Source organism: Pagrus major, chromosome 21, assembly GCF_040436345.1.
Source record: "Pagrus major chromosome 21, Pma_NU_1.0".
NCBI classification, from domain to species: domain Eukaryota; kingdom Metazoa; phylum Chordata; class Actinopteri; order Spariformes; family Sparidae; genus Pagrus; species Pagrus major.
The window spans coordinates 22,335,532-22,356,836 of NC_133235.1; the positions used below are offsets into that span (position 1 = coordinate 22,335,532).

The 21,305-nt window shown below is 41.0% G+C and overlaps 2 protein-coding genes across 6 annotated transcripts; one reads left to right on the plus strand and one right to left on the minus strand.

Annotated features, from left to right (window-relative positions):
- Window positions 1–977: 977 nt before the first annotated feature.
- psma8 (proteasome 20S subunit alpha 8) lies at window positions 978–4,792 on the minus strand. The gene is made up of 7 exons (XM_073490923.1): window positions 4,550–4,792; window positions 2,902–3,028; window positions 2,595–2,719; window positions 2,257–2,379; window positions 2,033–2,152; window positions 1,571–1,633; window positions 978–1,479 (listed from the first exon to the last, which is right to left on the minus strand). Exons 1-7 carry the CDS (start codon window positions 4,649–4,651, stop codon window positions 1,384–1,386), a joined length of 756 nt encoding a protein of 251 aa, XP_073347024.1. The 5' UTR covers window positions 4,652–4,792; the 3' UTR covers window positions 978–1,383.
- Window positions 4,793–5,404: 612 nt separating this feature from the next.
- Window positions 5,405–17,306, plus strand: ss18 (SS18 subunit of BAF chromatin remodeling complex). 5 transcript variants are annotated; one of them, XM_073491391.1, is made up of 11 exons: window positions 5,416–5,577; window positions 6,074–6,150; window positions 6,250–6,334; window positions 7,511–7,667; window positions 8,675–8,905; window positions 9,064–9,234; window positions 9,552–9,629; window positions 11,676–11,798; window positions 14,339–14,469; window positions 14,883–14,945; window positions 15,717–15,803. In XM_073491391.1, the coding sequence occupies exons 1-10, from the start codon at window positions 5,509–5,511 to the stop codon at window positions 14,898–14,900; spliced, it is 1,140 nt and encodes a 379-aa protein (XP_073347492.1). In that variant the 5' UTR covers window positions 5,416–5,508; the 3' UTR covers window positions 14,901–14,945; window positions 15,717–15,803. The 5 variants fall into 5 exon arrangements, with proteins under 5 accessions (XP_073347491.1, XP_073347494.1, XP_073347492.1 ...); XM_073491390.1 differs by lacking the exon at window positions 14,883–14,945 and having other exon boundaries at window positions 5,405–5,577; window positions 15,717–17,306; XM_073491393.1 differs by lacking the exons at window positions 9,552–9,629; window positions 14,883–14,945 and having other exon boundaries at window positions 5,405–5,577; window positions 15,717–17,306.
- Window positions 17,307–21,305: the final 3,999 nt, after the last annotated feature.

Sequence of the window (21,305 nt, forward strand, 5' to 3'; positions counted from 1 at the left end):
TGCTCTAGTCGAGGCAGCCAGGGCACCCACTCCGGAAATCCTGGCTTGGGGAGATGACTCTAAATGAAGGACTTTACCATTCACCATTATGTCTTTGGTGAGAGTCAGAGGGAACCCCCGGGGCTCTTCAGCACAGCACGGCACAACTTTTCAAAGGGCTCCAGATTAAAGTCACTGAAAGTTCCCACTGGGGTCTGAGGCCAGGATCCCATTAAGCAGCCCTACCACACCGCCGGCCATAATTGTGTCGTTGAGAATTCAGAGCAGCGGTTGCTTGATAAGCGAATTTGGGGTGAAATAAAAAAGAAGAGGCAAAAAGGGGGTCTCGACGGGCCACCATTAGACACTTCATTCGCTCATCACTAATTTGTTTTAAATGACTGAGGGAGAGGTGAGCACTTTATACAGCAATCGAAGATACCTTTTTTTTTTTACCTCCTCCGATTCCAAGTCTGTGCGACAGAATGCTGATAAATGAAAACCATTGCTCTTTATAGCCACACACTATACTGCCGCTGGTGGTGTTTTAAACTGTAGTTATCTTTATCGCAGTACTTGCTTTGCAGTAGCATAATCAATAAAGAAGGAAAGAAAAAACAGGTAGGAACTCATTCCTCTGCTGTTCTTGTAAGTCCCTCTACTCTCATCTTTAAGAAACCAGCAAAGGAAATATTACTTATATATTACTTACTAAATATGCACCATTTCTGCTTTAAAATCTGTAAAAACAACTAGACCTTAGTACTTTATTTTGTTGGGCTGTGTACTTACATCCTAAATGTTTCTAACAATGTTCGAAACCAAGAGAAATCGTAATTGTATTCAAGGTAATGGTGCGTTGCATTTGATTGTCAGTCTATAACTTTGAGGAAAACACCAGATGATACATCACAGAAAGAGGATGCGACCAAACACAACCTAAATAAATAGAACCTATAAATAATAATAAACTAGTTTATAAAGAACATACAAAGATGTTACAAACAAGTGAGCTTTTATTGAGTATTTTGCTTCATTATGTTTTTGACTGCCAATGGTTTATTACAACATTTGAGATTCATCACCATCAGAGCTGTTTGGTAAATGATATAAAAACATCCTGCAAGTCAAGTTTAAGATCTAAACCCCAACTTGAGATCTATGTATGTGGTTTTAAACATCAGTCAACTCAATAGCTGGAAGTATAGGGCCTAGATATTTTATGGAAATGGTACAGTATAAGTCAGAAACGTGTTCAAAACATATGAACAACAACAGATCTCAAGTTAAGATTTAGCTCTTTACAATGAAAAAAATGAGTAAACCCATCAAGGTCTAATATTTGCAACCCAAATCTGCTATTTTCATCCAAGTGCAATAAAGAAAAACTCTTGGTTAACTGCTTCAAGTGGACTTTTTCTGCTTCTTCTTCTCTGCCTCTTCCTCTTTTTCCTTCTCAATCTCAGCCACCAGGGTCTCGATTTCCTTGGATTCCAAAATCTACAAACAGCAAAGAAAAGCAATTATTAGCCTTCAAAGAAAACGGTTAAAATAATTACACAAAAGCCAAACATAATCTGCAGCACATCACCTTCAGTGGCTGATTCCGTCTGATAACAGCAAGTTCAATGTTTTTCCCTCCTGACTGGACAACCTGTAACAAAACAAAACACTTGATGTGACACGTTGCAAAAAAACAGCATGATTACTGAGACTAATTTAGCAATAATCTGCTTCAACAGTTGATTTACAGATAAAGGGCCATTTTAGAAAAACATCACTGAATGTAACAATACACAAATAAGGTGAAATTTCTGTTTAATTTAGTTTGTTTTCTGAATTTGCTCCTGCGTTTGCCTGCGCTAGGGCAGGTTCATCAGAACACAACAAGCAATATGGTGCAGGAAAACCTTTGTTTTGGCAGATCAACTTTTGGTTCACATCCGCTGTTTTGGATCTCTTTGATGAAGTCAGGACTGACTGCATTGATTCACACCATAGTGGATGTAAATACTTCTAACATTCAACTATTTTTTACTAAATGTGACCTTACCTCAAGCAGAGCTTTGATAGCCAACTTGATTGCCTCGTTGTCTCCAGCAATGGCTTCATCTGTGTAATTCTTCTCCAGGAACTCCCTCACAGTTTTTGCGCTACGGCCAATTGCGTTTGCCTGATTTTTTGCAAGAATAACACAAAATTTAATTATTGATCAATTCACATGGGTGCAAATGTGACAAGAAAACAAAGTCATGCACAAAGAGGCAAATCACTGACCTTCCAGGCGTGGTAGGTTCCTGATGGGTCTGTCTGGTACAGCCTGGGAGTCCCATCGTAGTCAAAGCCAACAATTAATGCAGAGATGCCAAATGGCCTGCGGCCGTTGCTCTGAGTGTAGCGCTACAAATATGACATATATAGACTGATGTGACTGGTCATTCTCACAAATCATTCTTAGAACTAAAATAGAGTTTCATTTTATGCAAAATATTACAGGATCACAAAAGCTGACCCATACACTATTTTAAGTTCTTGTCCAGTAAACATGAAATCTTGCAGACACCTTTCAGTAAATGAACAGTAAAAAAAATCAAATGAATGTTAAAGTTAAGTACCTGTTTCAGTGTAGCTATGTAGCGTGTGATGTATTCCACTGTAACTGGGTCCTCAACAGTTAGCCTGTGGCTCTGGCACTCAACCCGAGCTCTATTTATCACGATACGGGCATCTGCTGTCAGACCTGAAAAACATTTTAAGAGGTTAAGAGGCTTTGCGACATACAGGTAAAATACGACACATGACAAAAACCTAATATATTACAGATATCTGCAATGACAGTGTTTGTGACAAGTGATCTTGGCCTGCTATGCCATTATACATGTATTATTCGGTTACTGAAAAAGTTTTGCTTTATGGAGGTACCTGCAAATGCCATGCAGACATGCTCATCCAGGGCACATATCTTACGGACGGTCCTCTCCTCCTGCAACTTTGCGACAGATTTCTTCTCAACACCAAGGACAACGATGTCTTTTCCTCTGATTCCCACCTGTACAGAAAAAAATAAATATTCAAATTAATTTCTTAACATTGGCAACACTGGCAATTGTTGTATTACATATTGAATAGTACAGAGTACATTCAGAATTTTACATCAAGTGACTGAACAGACTGGGGTCTCTGGGTACCTTCGTTGTGTAAAGTTCAGTACAGTTTAATGCAGTATCCAACTCAGAATTTTGTCAATTAAATTGGATTGGCTGTTTATTAATAGGATTTGACTATCTGGTCCTTTTTTGTTCATATAGACTATTTTCCAATCAACATCAGACTACATTATTCTTGTGTTTTACCTGTAAGACTCAAGACGCCATTATTTGTCATCTGTGATGTGAAAGTATCAGATTTCTACACAGAGGAAATAAAAGTGTGCGTCCTACTCAAGGAAGCGTCTCTCCTGCGAGGCTGCTGGTAACACTGTCAGCCATAGAGGCGATCACAGTGGACAGCAATAAAGGAGGTTGTACTCCTGCCGTCTGGTTCAAAAGTGGTTTAACTGACTTCACTGACAGTCATGACCGGAGTAGAGTATGTCGGAGCAACCAACAGACTTAAGTCACGAGCCCTTTCTCACACTGCCTTCTGTTTCCATCACCCCTTTCTGCTTCCATCACTATAAGTGCTGTGCTTTGTGGTCTTTTTGAGTCTCTGTTTGTAAAGTTTGAAGCTTGCCATGCTGTTGCCCCTGAATTGTTCTGTGTACAGTTTCGAGTACAGGTCCTTTTACCATAGTAATTGGTTCTGAATTCCTGGGAAATACATCCACATAACTCGAAATAAAAACTTTTCAGAACTGGTTTCAGGAACCCAAACAGCCTCTATAGAAACCTGTACAAACGACCATTTACACTTCAAAAGAGGGGTATTTTGATCGTTGAGATGCACATTAAGCACTTTAATTACAGTCTGTTTAGAGACTTGCATCTAGGTTACATCAACAAAACTGGTCTGCCATTATTCAGATTACTCCCAAAGAATAATTCTCAGACTTAAACAAGCCACAAATTTACAGTTAGTGCTACAAAAGTTATCTGTAACTGAGGTAGCCGCAACTACACCATGTTTAATGACTATTATAACAATGTAAAGTTAGTTAACAGACCTACAGTGGGATTTAGTGGAATTGTGCCGGCTAGAAAATAAATTGGAATAATCATTCAGAGCAATATCAATTTGCTGATCGCCAAAGAAATCACATATTGTGTCAGTGAACTAGCGTTAGTTGGCAATATCACACTGAAACTGAAACTATTGTGAGAGTGACACAGCGACAATATGCATGCTAATAATTCTCTCTTTACGTGTCCAGTAACTATTATTATGTATTGGGTACATGTGAAAGATAAAACTTTCACAACAATTGAGTGTAACAGATTGTTTTCTGAACCCTAATTTACAAAATATGGTGCAAAAAGAGCTCCTGCTAGTCGCTAGCTAGCTTAAGTTAGCTGGTTGGCTAACTGACGTTTGCTAATGTTAGCATAAGCATTAGTTTCATTGTAGGACTTACCGCTGTGGAGCCCTTCTTTACGGCTTCTTGTGCATACTCCACTTGAAAGAGATGACCATCGGGAGAGAAGACAGTGATAGCTCTGTCATATCGTGCCGCCATTGCACCCCAATACAAGTACAATCACAAGAAAAAAGGGAGACTTCAACCAAATGATTCAGCTAGTTAGCATGTATCAGCGCAGTATGGAAGTTGCCGTGTGTTGAAAACAGCGCATGCGCATGACCTCTGAACCGGGGCGATACCAAAACCAGGGTCCGTCAGAGGGAGGTTTAAATTCAAATTTGACGAGAGCGCTCACTATTTGATTTGTGTAAGTGCGCTGCGATGTTTTATCATAAAAGTTATAACACAAAAAAAGGCTCGAGGTTAATATTTATAACCTAAATATCATTTAGTAATTTCAGTTAATGAGATTATCGTTAGGTAATTTTGACTGGTGGTGCAATCTGGGTCAACTAAATTAAAACTTAAAAATAGGAGTAATAAATATTGTCATTATCTACTATTGCCTAAAACTGCCAGCGTTGTTATTATGATTAATGTGTTTTTTAAGTACATTCAGGCTCCATCTGACTGCGTTTCCCCTTTTTGTTGAGCGGTCCATTTCCCGTGGCCTTCAGGACCAAATCTAGACTGTTCCAATATACGAAACAGGGGTGAAATTGCAATTAAATAATGCCAAAATAGGAGTGCTTTCAATCACATAATTAAGTGTGTTAAAATATTGTATTTCATCTCCGGTGATTTTGAACACCACGCATTCCCGTGTAATTGAAACAAACATTGCTCATCCATTATGATTTGAAACGTGCTACGTCCCCCCCACAACGGACCACTGCATTTCAAAATTGCATCCTATTCTGAACTGCTTGATCTGAGTTCTACCGATTTGTTAAGTGTGTTGGCTACTTTTGACATTTATGCTCTAGTTCGCTTTAATTTCATCGAGTATCACCATGTCGGTGGCGTTTGCACCTCACAGGCAGCGTGGGAAGGGTGATATAACACCCGCTGGAATACAAAAGGTAATTCATCTTTTTTAGCGCGTCTCCGATATGGAGGCTGTGGCATCAGGCGCTGCTAGCCTTTGAGCTAATCGATGGTAGCATTGCCCATCCAAGTCTCACTGTGAATAGATCGAGAACAATTTCGCAGGGTCAAAGCGCGGTGAATATGAACCTCTCTGGAGTCAGGGCGCCATGTGCAGACGATGTGTATTAGGTCGATTTACCGAACTGAACGTGTAATTGTGCTCCATATGAACGTAGGCCTGCCGTTTTGTTAGCTAAGGGACAGCTAGCTAGCGAGACGCGTCTTTTGTTAGCTAGAAACGCACACTCACATTTAACAAAAACGCCCCCCGTCCCCCTCTTTGTTTTCAAATTAGGGCACAATAACCGCCAGCAAACAAAGAAAAAAAAAACCCAAAGCAAATTACTCTGCATCAGTTATTTTTTAAAAGCCGTGTTATAACACATGAGAAAAATCATGTGATATAAATCTCTGCGTTTACTTTTGCAGCTACTTGACGAAAACAACCAGCTGATCCAGTGTATAATGGACTTCCAGAGTAAAGGAAAAACAGCAGAATGCTCACAGTAAGTTATGAAAAACACCTATTGTGTTGTGCGTTACTGTGATTTTTTTAAGTTCACGTTGACTCAAAACCTGTGATTGATGACTCCCTATCTGCCCAGGTATCAACAAATGCTGCACAGAAATTTAGTCTACCTGGCGACGATAGCAGACTCCAACCAGAACATGCAGTCTCTCCTCCCTGCGGTGAGTATTGGTCCTTGTTGGCTGTTTTGATTGTGACTAACAGTCTGATTTCTCTGCCTCATGAGTTAATATGGAGCTCTTGTATTACCCCATGTCCAGTACAAGTCTCTTGGGCACTGGTTCGTGTAGATCATTTGAAAACAATACTCAGGACACATAAATAAAAAATAAAATGGTAAGGATTCAGGACAAAGGTGTCACTGCAATATTGCATGGACTCAGAGTCATGTTACACATAGATCGGCTGACATGTGGCATTTCAAATGTACAATTCCCCACACTACACAATATATAAAATCTGATCAGTTTAATTAAAAATTTCCTGATTATTTTTTTTTTTCTCTTTTTGATGTCCGATCCAGTCCAACTTTACTCTTGTTTTAAACTCCATCAGTTTAAACACATTAATATCAGATTGCTTGCCACAAAGTGCTACTCTAGCCTGTATGTACAGCAGTTGTATAATGCTTTGTCGTTCTCAAGGGAGCTTTTCACAGTCTGGAAATTTTACTACAGTGATGTCACCCAGCTTTTTTTTTTTTTAACCTTGACCCATACAGAGGTTGATAAGTGTAGATATATTTGCTTCTGCTGCAGTAGTGTCTGTTGCAAGTCCCCCAACTGTATGTATATTGAATACAAACGCACTGGAGTACTCCTATTTTCACCTATTGCCCTTTATGGATTCACCAACAGTATGAACCTTTCTGAGCACTAAAGTTTGTAAGAGCTACTTAGTTGTGTTCACTTAAAAGCCCATTGTTTGTAGAGTGCATCCTGTCATATAAGTAAAGATGCAGTAGGTTGAATTTACTGTTAATTAATTGTGTGATTATATTTTAAATTGGTTACATTTTTGTGCTCTCAAATCAAATAATTCTCATCAACACGTCTTTTAAGTTATTGATGGTCCCTAGATGTGACTGTGTGATCGAGTGCCCATGTGTTGTACTGTGGGTGTATCAACTTTCAGTTATCATATATACGGTATCTCTTAAAAAATGTGTCATTGATTAACATACATCACAGAAGTACTTGGTTACAACATTTTGTACAGTGATCTTGGCTTTGATCTGCTTTTGTCTTGATTGTCTTTTTTTCTTTTGAGTGGCTCAGGCTACGATGTGTTTCTAGCCAGCTGATGTGTGTTTTTGTGTCGATGTTGTGCGCCTGCAGCCGCCCACTCAAAACATGCCCATGGGCCCTGGTGGTATGAACCAAAGTGGACCCCCCCCTCAGCCTCCTCACGGTCACAACATGCCCTCTGAGGGTATGGTCAGTGGTGGCCCTCCAGCCCCACACATGCAGAACCAGATGAATGGACAGATGCCTGGTAAGTGACCCCAACACCACCACCCAACTTCCCTCCCTCGTCTTTCTCTCTATTCTTTTCCCTTCTTTTCCCTCAGTCCCTGTCTCACTTGGGTTGCCTAGCAACACCACAGAACTGTGAAGGAGGTCGCTCTGCTGAAGGATGATGTCACCCATTTGCCAGCTCTGGTGGTCTTGGACTTGTACTCTGATTATAGTTATCCTTTCATATCATGGTTTGCTTCAGTGTGAGCTTTGTTTGCAAATAAAATTGATTATTTGAAAAATTTCAACAAAAAACAGCAACATAGCTTGAGAGCACTGATTGCTGCACTACACAAATGTTGACAGCATAGTAACAGAAAGCCAGAAAATGTTACCACTGTGGAGTCGCTTTTTTTCTGGCATGGTAGTGCTCACAGCTGTAACATGCCGTGGCTCTCTGTGTTTTGGATTTCCATTGAAAGTTCACAATAGGGAATATGCATTTTGCTAGTGTTAAGGTCCTACATGGAAGTTGGTCTTCACTTTAATGCTCCCTGGTCAGTTCTGAAAGACTGAACATGTCTAGTCATTGAGCTGACTAGAGAGTCAGCAGTGGCCAGTTTAGAGTACTATGAAATGGGACGACCCTCATTCGTCATCAGTACCCCCAGTACCAAGTTCAGCAACTTTGCTGCTGGACTTACGTTGAAATTCGAGTATCGATTGCCACATTGAAATTCGTCAACTACAGCGCACAAATCATCATGAACAACATAATGTTAGCTACTGAGATAGTTTAATGCACAACGTATGGCCAAGTGGTGTATTGGGATTGAGCCTTTTATATAATGTGCTTTACACATAAATTTGACTTGGTCCTTAAGAGAAATCTGTCTACAATCATTAAGGTCATTTTATTTATCCAATGTCATTGCCTTTTTATGGAAACACAGCCTCAGATAACCGTTGTTCAGAGTATGTGTGCTAAATATTTATGTTTTTTTTCAAAGAGAGTCATGAATCATTTCTGCTGTTGTTTTCCAGGGCCTAATCACATGCCCATGCAAGGTCCTGGTCCAGGCCCCAACCAGCCCCCGAACATGCCCAGTGGCTCTATGAATATGCCCCCCAGCAGCCATGGCTCGATGGGTGGTTACAATCACACCGTCCCTTCTTCCCAGGGCATGCCAGCTCAGAGCCAAATGAACATGACCCAGGGCCAGCCCATGGGAAACTATGGGCCTCGGCCAAACATGAACATGCAGCCCAATCAAGGTAAAACGACTCTTTTGCTAGTTTCCACTTGGTTGTGTTGTTTTCCAGTGCCTTATCACATGCTACACATCATGTACTTGCATTTTAATAAGCCATATAGTACGTGCAAAGGATTTCTACCACAATGTGAGAGTTTACGCTTTATCACTGTACAACAGGCCCTATGATGCACCAGCAGCCTCCCTCCCAGCAGTATAACATGCCTCCTGGTGGAGCCGCACAGCACTACCAAGGACAGCAGAACCCAATGGGAATGATGGGTCAGGTCAACCAAGGGAACCATGTAATGGGGCAGAGGCCAATGCCGCCTTACAGACCCCCACAGCAAGGTATACCCCTCAGAGTGTGTCTGTCAAGTGTGCAAGTTGTGAGTGTTGGTCTTTCTTCTCCCTAACCCACCGTCCTGCATTTCTTACTCTTGTTCCTCTCAATTTCCTCTATCTCCACTTCTCTAGATCACAGACATGTTGATGACTAAACATGTAACCTAAAGCCTCCAATCATAAAATTAGTCAAGTGACCAAAAGAACGCTTTCTAACAAGAACTAGCGGCAAGGAATCCATCCTCTCTACTCTTCCCCTCACAAAACCGATCCAACAACACCTTGAATCTACTTGTGTGTATGTTGTGTGTATGTGTATGTAGGACCCCCTCAGCAGTACCCAGGGCAGGAAGACTACTATGGGGACCAGTACAGTCACGCAGGACAGGGAGCCTCAGAAGGTAGGAGAAACCCTCCAGTCACTTGGAGAAAATCAACAAAAAAAATTAAACCCAGGAGTTGTGTTAAAACACAAATGATGCAAAGAGACTGTGAGAAAAACCAAAAAATCAGTTTCTTCATTATTTTCTGGGAAATCAAATTGACTTTAAATATTAAAATATGGAATCTAATTTTGAGTAAACATCCACATGCCTATTCCAAAAGGTGCTGAAGTCCATGGATAAGTTAGCACTAGGGATGGGCAATCTGGCCAAAAATTAATATCACAATCTATTTAATCATAATAACAATCCTCAATCTGAATTTTTAAATGCCCTTTCACCTACCAATCCAGAGTTATATATTCATTTATCATTTGCGCCATTAAAACACAATATTGAATTAAAGATGGTTCTTAAGCACAAGCTCCTCATCCACCGTGCTGCTACCGATAGCTCAGGTTGCGTTGTTTACAGCATACCACCCAAGAAGGAGCCATGTGAAGTAATTCACCCAGTCAGCATAGCCATCTAGTTGGCACAAAACTCTGGGTTTGTTCATGTGGCGCTGATCAACTAGTCAGTGAGCTTAAATGATGTTTGGAAACAGAAGTAAGAGGACATTTAATACCGCAATCTCTATGAGTCACTTGAAATGTAGATTTTGGATGCCTTCAAGTTAAATCACGATCAGGAGTAGTAGCCAGTTGTCACATTCTGCCAACGCTTCTCAAAGTGGCAGTTTCCACTGACATGAAACAGACTGCCAAACAAAACAAAGGTTTGAGAACGGGTGTGGCATACACAGTTTATGTGTTCACCTTGAGAGTGCCATGCGCGTAGGTAAAAATAAATAAATCACAATTTCACTTCTTACTGAGTGAAAGTGTATAAAAAGATGCCTATGGATCTGGAGTGAATGTTTGTGGAATTTCCAACCTAAAAACGAACTTCACAACAGAGAATCTTTGCTTTCTAAGATCTGTCGCCAGCACTCAAAAAGTTGGCAGATGTTCCTGAGGTTGAATATCCAGGTCTATTTACTTCTGTAACTTAAGTTGACCAAGCTTTCATTCCAAACATATTTGTTTGCCTCTCAGATGACGGCAAGATATTGTAAATGTCATTCCCCCGTTGCTTTCTCACTCGAGTGCGTCGCGTTTTCAACAAAGGCAGCCAGCCTTTTAGATAGATTTTCTTCACATTGGTGTGTTAAGGGGTGGTATTATTGCATTAGCAGCCACACGGAAAGATTAGATTCACTGTAAACAACACTTTCTCTTTCTTTGTCCAATTAACATTTACTTATTTGTTGTTTGTTTTTGTTTTCTCTACTGACTACACTATTTTCCTTTTGACCTTTCAAACACATTTTCCTTTTTTTCCCAAGTCAAACCCTGATATTTTGCGGAATAAAAAAACAAGACACTGAACTCTTATAGCATGATCAGTTTCATATTATCACACTGAGATAATTTGAACTTAGGTATTACCTACATAAATTGACAGTATTATTTCAGTTAGCTTCATATGTTGAGTTGATGTAGGTCATAGTGATTAGTTTGCCTCCACTATATTCTGATCTAGGCATTGGTCGGCTTTATGAGAATCCATCACAACACTGCTATCTTTATACCCTCCTCTAATGTGTGGTCATGACAGTGTTGACTTCATATAGTTTTTTTTCTCCTTCTTTTTCTAAAGATATGGATTGCTTTTAAAAGTACAGAGTAGTACCTAAAAGTTGAATATCTAATCACTCAATATATTATCCAGCCTAGACTTAATATATTACTTGACACTTGATCCTTTATCTCTTACTTGAACGTATTTATTTTATGTATCATTTACAAGGAAATTTTTAATAATTTACACAATGCTGTTGTGTTTTTAGTGGCTGTTACAGCCATCTAATGTGTAGCATCCTAACAGCACCATCCAAATGGAAAATGGATTGCTTAAGTAATAGCGTAGAATAAATCCTTATTTAATGTCTACCCGCCTGCTGTGCTGTTGCGCTGTAGTTGTCAACACGTTGCTCACATTGCCTGCTGTTGCCCCCTGAAGGTAATGCCCAGTATGGCCAACAGCAAGAAGCATACCAGCAAGGCCCTCCCCAGCAGCAGGGCTACCCGCCACAACAGCAGTACCCGGGCCAACAGGGCTACCCACCACAGCAGCAGGCTTACGGTGAGTTATCTTCTTTTTAAACAAGGGCACATATTTGTCCTGTAGGAGGCACTGTCGTCTCTCTTTGGCTGCCCTTTTTTTAACTGTTGAATAATTCCTCCTGAGCGAGTTGATGGTTTCTGCCCCTTGGAAATGTAACTGTGCCAGATGCATGTCAAGACATCATCAAGAGCAAGGAATTAAAGGACCACCTTAATGAATGGTTGGGGGATTGGAGCTTGGTGGAAGAGAAATTTAATCAGTAGTGGTGCCTGGCACCACATTAGCATTTCTCCTGGTGCTGCAGTTTGATATGACACACTGTTCTGAGGGAATGTGAGAGGTGCTTTGGCTGATGGGTACAGACATTGGGCAAAGTGTGTGTGTGACTGCCAGCCAAACATTTTCAACTCCTTGCATTTTGGATAAATAGTTCAGCAAAGATATCCTTAAATCAGTAAACATACATATTAAAGAATAGGTTAAGTGATAGGAGATTTGTTAAAACATTTCAAGCAGAGTATTCTGACTTGTCTGGAATATAATGGAGCTAGATGGCACTTAGTTTATTGTGCCAGAATACACATTTGAAAAACTCAGCAGCAATATCGCTTCATAAAAATTACTCAAGGTGACCCACAGACCTTGTTGTGAGCAGTTTCATGTTACAACCATTTTCTGTCCATACCACCATGCGGATGAAAGCTTGAATCTACTCAAGTACAAGATGCTAGCTAACTATGCTAGCTAATGTTACAACTCAGCCAAGGAGGATGCCATTAATGTTTACATCCCGCGCATGTCCTCCTGTGCAGTGATTCCTCTTACTGGTGTAGTTTGGTAGAAAGAAACAAGGTCTGTGGATTATGTTGAGTAACCAGGCCATGATTTCTGGAAAAACAGATTGCTGTTGAGCTTTTCAAATTATTATTATTTTTTTTTACCATCTAGTTCAATTATATTTGAGAGAAGGCAGACATCTCTAAGGTGGATGTAAAAACTCAACAACTCACACCAGAACATTCTGGATGGATTTAAAAGCACTATGAGTAAGAGGGAAAATATGTCTTTTTCTTTTTGAGGTGAACCGTCCCTAAAGTTAAAACACTTTATTTTCTAACTTTAGGTTATTCACAATGAGTACGTGACTTTGCAATTTAACCAAAATGAATAAATGATGAAAAAACGCATGCAATGTAAGTATTTAAGCTCCTGCAGCTCTTTGGTCTTTTTCTGCCTCATCCCATTTTTCAGTGAAACTTTCCATCACTCACCCTCTGTCTGAACCAGAGCTCATGTTAGTAATGAGCTAGCGGAGAGGCTGTGAGGTGAGATCCATCTGGCACGCACGCATGCCTTCTCTCGCAGGCCCCCACAAGGTTATGCTCAACAGCATAAGGCATTATGAGCGCCTAACGATGCTGCGTGGGCCTCATTTGACTTGAGCCCCAGTCAAGCTTCGCTCGGTCCTTCACAGCACCTGCATAGACATCTACAGTGTACGGGGGCTGATGAAGTGATTTTTTTTTTTTTTTTTCCCTCCTTTTTTTTTAATGAAGCCTGCTCCTCTAATGAAGACCAACAGAATCCTTGATGTCTCGTTGCATTAGGGAACCACCGCCCGGCTCCAACTTGACTCACTCATTCTCATTCATTACTGAGTCAGGCGTTGTGGAGGCAGCCTAAACAAATGGGTCTGACATATCCACCATCCTCTTTGTCATCCATCAGCTTTTTTATTGCAGCCCATTAGTGATAGTAAACTAACAGGGAGTCCCTAGAGTTCTCGGAGTAACAAGTAGGAAACGGTTAATGAGCAAAACTTTAGGCCGTTTTCACACTGGGTTCCTTTGTTGGAGTCCAAACCTGAGTTTGAATGTTTCATCTTTCTCTAAGCAGGTGATGAGACCGCAAAATTGCACTTCGTGTAAAGAAGAATAGAGAAGCACAAGCTCTACTCTTTTAATCATGTGTCATCGAGTAGCGTTGAGTGTTATTTGGTGTAGACCTGGAATGATTAAATGATTAGCTGTCAACTATTAAATTCATTGCCAACTCGTTTGATAATCGCTCAATCTGTTTGAGTAATTTTAAAGACTGGGGGGGGGTCTTAAGTGCTCTGATTCCAGCTACTTAAATTTGACTATTTTATGTTTTTTGACTCTGCTATGAAAGTAAACGAGTATCTTTGGGTTGTGGACCAAACAAGATATTTGAGGACATCTTGATCTCTTGAAAAACATTTTGCACCATTTTCTAACATTTCATAGACCAAACATCTAATTGATTAATCAAGAAAAGAATCAGTTAATCAGCATGAAAATAATTCGTTGCAGCCCTAAATCAGTGAACATTCGTCAGTTTGATCTTTCAGGTTTTTTATTTAAGTAGTAATTTTCTTAACAAAGTGCTTAACAACATCAAATAAACAGAAAATAAAAAAAGGTAAATAAAAAGATATATCAATCATTTCCAAAAGCATGCACAAAGAGGTTTTAAGAAGAGAGTTTACTCTGTCAAGCATACATCATTTTAAACTGAGCTCTCAATGTTTGTCGTAGGTCCCTCTCAAAGTGGCCCAGGACAGTATCCTAACTATCCTCAGGGGCAGGGGCAGCAGTACGGGGCCTATCGCCCTCCTCAACCTGGACCCCCACAGGGCCAGCAGCAACGGCCCTATGGCTACGACCAGGTGAGTATATCCAAAACATTAGACAGCCACAAAGACTAGTTTATATATTTGTCGTAGTTTGTCCCTTATTGTGTTTATGCCAGACTATTTGTATATTTGTGTAGAGAAACCAGAAGTTAGAACGTAATCATTGAAGAGTAGTCTGTTATGCATGCTGTCATCATATTTGGGGGTTAAATCAAATCCGAAAGAGAGTGTATGTGTTAGTATTGTCTTGTTAATTACACTTGCATATCCTGGCTAATATGGTATGCCAATACAGTGAAATATGAGGGCTTAAAGAGGACTCTTCCTTAAACGTGATGCAGACTGCTCTAGTGTTTAAAGGGAGATCTATTTGTTGCCCTGTATTTCCTGTGGTCTTATGTGGGGACCACAGCTACACTTTGATATCTTTATCTTTGAATATTCAGGGGCACATGAGGAAATAAAGACCCGGGGATTTGAACCCCTGACTAGCTCTGTAAGAAGCAAAGGTAATGGTTGCTGTGAAGACCTCAACGTCCAATCTAGACTTTTTGACCACCTAGCCTTAATTTGCATTTATGTTTCTTCTGTCTCTCTTTTATTCTTTTATCTCTCTTCCATCTCTCTCTTCTTTCTTGAACCTTTTTCTTTTTTCTTTTTCTTCTTTTTTTTTGTTTGTATTCTTTATTTTGTTATTAACCAGGGGTCGAATTGTAAGTCGTGAGGTCCAGAAACACAGCATGCTTAGTCTGCAGCGAGACAGCCAAAAGCCTAGTGCCTTGGCTGTGTCTTAAATCTCTGTAATTTACAACACTGGTTTGGATGACTATTGTGCTTATGATAACGCTCATATATTTCAATTAAAATGTTTACCAGAATGTCAAATCATAGTTTGTTTTCCAAATTTGTTTCCATGTATTTTCCATTGATGCCAAACACATACTTCGACCCCTGTTTAGAAATGCATCAACTACTGTTCTTGCACTGAATTTGTCTCACTTGAAGCTACTGTCCACTATTTATTAATAAGGAAAAAACCTCCTCAGCCATGCTGCTGCCGAAACCTGAGGTATGAAGTGAGAATTTAGAGCTCACAAGTTGTGAGGCCATGCTGCCACCTGCTGGTCAACACCGGCACATGCAGCCATAAATCATGGTTTGCAGTAGGATATGGTTGAAACCACAGATGTTTGCACCCTATTGAGATTTGTGAATATAAGCTTTTACTCCTCGTTTTTGAGAAGGTCAGTAACACGAGTCTGTCACATTTCTCTCCACAGGGCCAGTATGGAAATTACCAGCAATGAGAGATGGTCACAGCAACCCACACAGCTCTCTGCCCTGATCTCTGTCTGAGCTTTGACCTCTGGTCAGCTGCTAAGCAGACTTTAATGATGGTTGTAGCTCATTGAGATTCTCTCAGACACGAACGTACAACACCCAAAAATACAAGATACGTTTCCCCTTCTCTTCGGGCTCTTATCTTCGCCTATAAAATGTATTCTGTTAATCATGTACGTTGACTTAATACTGTCAAAGTCCATGACTCAACCTCTGGTCCAGTATGTCTCAAAGCAGCAATGCCTTAAAAATGGAACTGCCTTATCCTTTAGCATTGCAGATTGTGAAACAGACTAACAAAATTTTGGATATCAGAGTTGACTTTAAATGTACAGTTTCATTCTACTGTGGTGCATTGTTTCTCTATCCCTCAGCTCCTTGTTCATAAGAAGCAATAATGCCAGCAGTAGGGAAATGTGTGGGGGCCTGAAATGATGCACCAGACGAACTTCCCGCTAGGCCATGGTACATGTCTTGATGTATGTGATGATGTAAAAATATATTTTATGCTTTTTAGATCAAGCTAACTTTGTATAAGACATTGGAAACTAGTACTAAAGCTGTGTTGTTTATTTCATAAAGTGTATGTGTCAATGTTTTTTTTTTTTAATTATCTTTAATGATGATCCCATCCAGCACGTTTTCTGTTTTTTATTTCTTTGTGGTGTTGACTCGTATGACTATTCAATTGGTTCTGCTACTTCGGTGATATGGACACTGTATGAATTATGTACACGTAGAACAACATAGAAAATGAAATGACATGAACAGAAATTCTTCAAATACTAACCACATACCTGGAATTAGAAAATGTTAAATGTCTGAAAACACATGAAACAATTGCTGTATTCTGTTAAGCTGTGTATCTAAATCAATGAAAAATGTATAGAAAATTTGGATCATGAGTATTTTTTTTTTTTTACTTCATTAACCTGACAGAATAATAGCCACTGGCCTTCATTTGACACATGTGCCCAAAGTGGTGAAATGTAGCAGATGCCACTGCAAGTTGTAAGTTTATGCTCTCCGGAGCCATTTTTTCTCTATACAAGCACCTCAGTCCTGTCCATTGACTGCAAATTAGTGAGTGGGAAAGATCAAACTCGGTATATTACATATTTCTGACAAGTACTTTGTTTTGTTAGTCTTGACAATGCTGGAATCCCCTTTTCCCTTTTGAATAAACGTCGAAGTTGATGTCATTCAAATAGTGTTGTGTGTGAATAATGAAGTTACTGTCAAATATGTAACATAAGATGTGAAAATAATGTTCTGAAATGGATTCCTTAATTTCACAGTAAAGACTGGTTGTGCAGTTTCATATCACTGGCTTGATATCTGTTTTATGGTGCATACTTTATTGATCCCATATGTACAGCAGCATAAAGAAGAGGAATTTATTGTCCTCGGATATTGTTTATATGGCTGTTTTAATATTTTGCATTCTGCACCCCCATCCAAGTGGTCACATTTGTGTCATGGCAATGTATAACTGTACATTACAATAAATTGGAAGAATCTTTAATATATTTTTGACTTGTGTTATTTATAGCATTTGACCCTTTTACTAATAAGCTCTTAACATTCGTCCTGACGACAACATAAACAAGATGTGCCCTATTGGTGCCGTCATAATGTGACAGTATGATATAATTGTTTTGTCTTCATCTCCTATCTGGTAATCAGTTTCCGACTGATAATGACCCTGCACCGCTCAGCAGCATGTCTGCTTTGTCCAGATGCATCCAGAGAGGTCCAGAGCACATTTACACCCAAAATTACCTTCCGTGTCCCTCTTTCCCCTTCTGCTCCCTCCAGAGAGGGAGAGGGACTACCTGTCACATTGGGGGGAGTGATACAGATGGTACACCAGATGTGTGGCCGAAGCACGTGATGGGAGAGCGGTGTTGGTGTTAAGAGGGCCACCGACTGCCTGGGTTGCCTCGGTGCCAATGATGAGTGTTTGTGCGTGTGAATGTGGGCGAGAGCAGCTGAAGTGCTTTAAGAAGAGAAGGAACTTTTTAAAGTGTGCCTATGTACAAAATTTGTGTGTGCACTTGTGTATCCCTACTCAGGTTTAGTGGCATCTCCTAGTCACCCCACCATCCTGCTGCTCCACAGCTGGCTGCCCCACCCTTCCCAGCTGCCACTGGGGCTCCCCCCGGCCCCTCCGCTTGGCAGAGATGGCGTTTTGGGCGCTCCCCCACCAGTCCTCCCTGGCAGCTGCTGCCCTCAGCTGCGCTCTCGCAGACGGTATTGGGGTCGGACAAAGTCACTCCTCCTGTGACTGTGTCTGGGGCCGTTGGGGGAGGATGAAGAGGTGGCAAGGAGACTCTTACCTCCTATGAAAGATCCCCTTTAAAACGGTCATGAATTTAAAGTGATGGGCACATAACTAAAAGTGAGGCAGTGGAGGAATTCTTATATGAATTACTGTAGTAGTTTATTAATGGCTAACTTATGTAACTAAATATTACAAAGTGCAGTCTTGCACAAAGGGAGTCTTTGGCTGTGTAGTTCTAAATGAGTTATTAAGGAAGCGTACAGGAGAACATCACTCCATGCATGTTCTGTGATGGTGAGGCAGATAGTGAAGTGGCAGCATCATTTAAGAGGATGATTATCTTGTTCAATATTTTGATAATTATAATTCAGGGCACCTTTCAGAGGAGGCTCCTAACCACTGAGGGGAAAATGACATTGTGATCATAGCTGGCAGGCAAGATGTGATCTCTCTCTCTCTCCCTCTCTCTCCCCGTCTCTCTCCCACTAACTCTCCCTTTCACTCTCTCATACCCACACTCTCGGTGTGACAGAAAGTCTATGGGGAGGTATAAGAGGTAGTTATGGGGGGAATGCAGCAGCCTCCACAGTTTAATTGGAGATGTGTCACACTAAATAAATGGTGCAAAAACAAGCGCTGACTGGAGGCTTGAGGGAGGGGCCCTGGGGATGCAGCCTGTTTTATTGGGCAGGAGCTTTGCACCGCTCCAGGGTGAAACTGGGCTATGCACTGCTGAGATAGCCTCCAACCACCAAACCACCAGGCCTCCCAAAGACTACTGTGGAGGAAAAGACAAAGGCATTAATTTCACTCGGTGGAAACACATCTTTATTGGTGCCGAGAAGAAGGTGTGGGTGAACCTGGTGACCTCATTGTTCCTCCTCCAATAGAGGCCGAATCAGCGCCCTCATCTGCAATTTCAATTCCTGCACGCTGGCGAACAAATCCATAATTGTTAAATCTTGAGCAAGTGCCGTCTGCCTCACTTGCTCCTAGATCTAATGTATGTCAATTTATGTTTTGCGGAGACAGCAGCCAACAGCCTCCAGCCAATCCCATTTCCCTGTGTAATCCATACATGACCTCCAAGTTACCAGAAGAATGTGTTTTCCAATATTCTATCAATGTTGATATAGCTGTTTACTCGCTCCCCTCGTGCATTGTGGTGTGCGCATGTGTGTGTGCGTATGTGCACCTTGGATTCCAGAGTTCATGGCACGAGTTTTGATTTACCTCTACAGTGTGCCGCAGTAATTGGATGTGACACCATTCTCTCTGCTCTCCCTGGGGGATATAACAGGAATCTGACTATTATGGCCCCAGTCATGAATATGTCACGACAGCCGCAAACAAAGGCCTGTGATTTGGATAGGGCTCCTCTGTATGTTGTCTCTGCGCTGATATATGAGATAAATGCTGTGAGGGTAAATGAGTTTTCTGTAAAGCAATTTGCAGTGTTTACAAAGAATGATTAATTGCCATTGTTTGGGAAATAAAAAAAAAAAAGCTAAGGTAGAGACAATGTTCAATATTACATGTTCATCACTACGCCTGCCAGATACATATTTGCCTCACAGATATTTGTGTAAGCTATTACATCTACTTTCAAAACAACTGGAAAAGATTTTTTGGACCTGACATACACAAACAGGGTGATCCCCTAGAAAGACATTGTTTTGCATGCATCAGATGTGCACTGCTTTGTTTAAATCCCATCGTTTGTTGAGGGTTTAGCCATCAAATCAAATTGAGTGTGCTGTTTTGTATGTGTTCTAGCCTCATAAAAGTAGTCTCTGGGTGAAATAGCAGGTATGCTGATATCAGTATTCCCACAGCCTGCATAATTGCTGTAATTTGCTTTCCCTTTGGGTAATCTGTAAACATGGCTGTTTTGATGTTTTTGGCATCCTCCATTGGCTGAGCTCTCTACTCCTCCAGTGGAGCCCCCATCCCAGCCCAGGGTGACACAAATAGATCCTTCCCCAGAAGGCGCACGTAGTTCCACATGGGCACAATCAATACAGCCCAGTCATCACTGGAACTGTGGCGGTATTAAAAGCACCCCGTGAGCTGGTTCTCACCACGCCGGCGTTTTAGGGAAATAAAGCTATTGATCCTCCGGGGCCTCTGGCGGAGCATTAACCTGGGCCTACAAATTAGAACGTGCTCATCTGGACACATCTGCCTGCAATGTTCCCAAAAAGCCGGTCCCAGGGAGAGAAAAGGAGGGCTGCGAGGCCTGCTGCTTCCAATGATGAGTAGAGCGCTACTTGACGTCCGTGTCGGAGCGGGGGAGGCGTCTGGATGCCCAGGACTTCCATTAGAGGCCCAGGATGGTGGCATGGGTCGATGTGGTAAGGTTTGGTTGGGGGTACTCCATCTCAGATCAGTGTGGTTCCTTCCCCCTGATGTAGAGAGAGAGGGGGCTGACCCGCGGTAAACCTGAACTCCTGACTGGAAGGACAATGAGGGAAAAGGGTTGCTGCTTCCAAAGCTTGTTCCAGCAGTGTCAAAGACTTTGACTCTTTTGTAGGATTCTATATCAAAAAAACAGAATATACATCGATTCTGTCGTATTTCACAGAAATATCCAGAAGCGGTATTGAAATTGTGAATTTTTAATGCAAATTCACTCTAAAGCACGCTGCAGTCGCCTTGTTTGAAATGTCGCATGTTACAGAACTCCTGGATTTAGTACAACAGTAAGCTGTAATTTCCATTTTCGGATTACATTTTTATTTGTCTGCAAAACCTAGAATTACCCTTCCCTCCATGGCACCGCGGGGCTATTTGAGCCATTGATTTAAATGTATCACTTGCTGGGGTGTCATGCAAGTCAGTAATTATATTTGACTAGTAGATCAGAGAGTGGATACACTGAGATAGAAACACAAACACAGTTATGTGCATCTACGTGCACAGACATAGTTTTAGTAAAGACCTTTTTGATTGGTATTCCCTCTTTTTAACCGACCACAACACACCTGTATGACTCATGCGCCGGCTTGACCCCTGCACTTTTACTTTTGACACAAATTGTGATTTAAAATGAGTTTTCCAGTTTCATTTCACCTCTACTCCACGTTTAAATGTCACACCCTTCCCAGAGAGCTGTTCTACGCTTAAAACCCATTGCATGATTAGTGTTTACTGATCAGTAGAACCCATGCATCTCTCCTAACAACACATTTCACCAGCCACGCTCACACAGACGGAGACACTTTGGAAACTTTGCCTCTTTTTT

Excerpts from the sequence above, each read along its gene's own strand:
- ss18 (XM_073491389.1), top strand. The coding sequence starts at position 5,509 with ATGTCGGTGGCGTTTGCACCTCACAGGCAGCGTGGGAAGGGTGATATA. Across the intron at positions 5,578-6,073 it reads CACCCGCTGGAATACAAAAG|CTACTTGACGAAAACAACCA; the intron begins GTAATTCATCTT and ends TTACTTTTGCAG. Across the intron at positions 9,235-9,551 it reads TTACAGACCCCCACAGCAAG|GACCCCCTCAGCAGTACCCA; the intron begins GTATACCCCTCA and ends ATGTGTATGTAG.
- psma8 (XM_073490923.1), bottom strand. The coding sequence starts at position 4,651 with ATGGCGGCACGATATGACAGAGCTATCACTGTCTTCTCTCCCGATGGT. Across the intron at positions 3,029-4,549 it reads TAAAGAAGGGCTCCACAGCG|GTGGGAATCAGAGGAAAAGA; the intron begins GTAAGTCCTACA and ends TTTTCTGTACAG. Across the intron at positions 2,720-2,901 it reads TGTCTGCATGGCATTTGCAG|GTCTGACAGCAGATGCCCGT; the intron begins GTACCTCCATAA and ends AATGTTTTTCAG.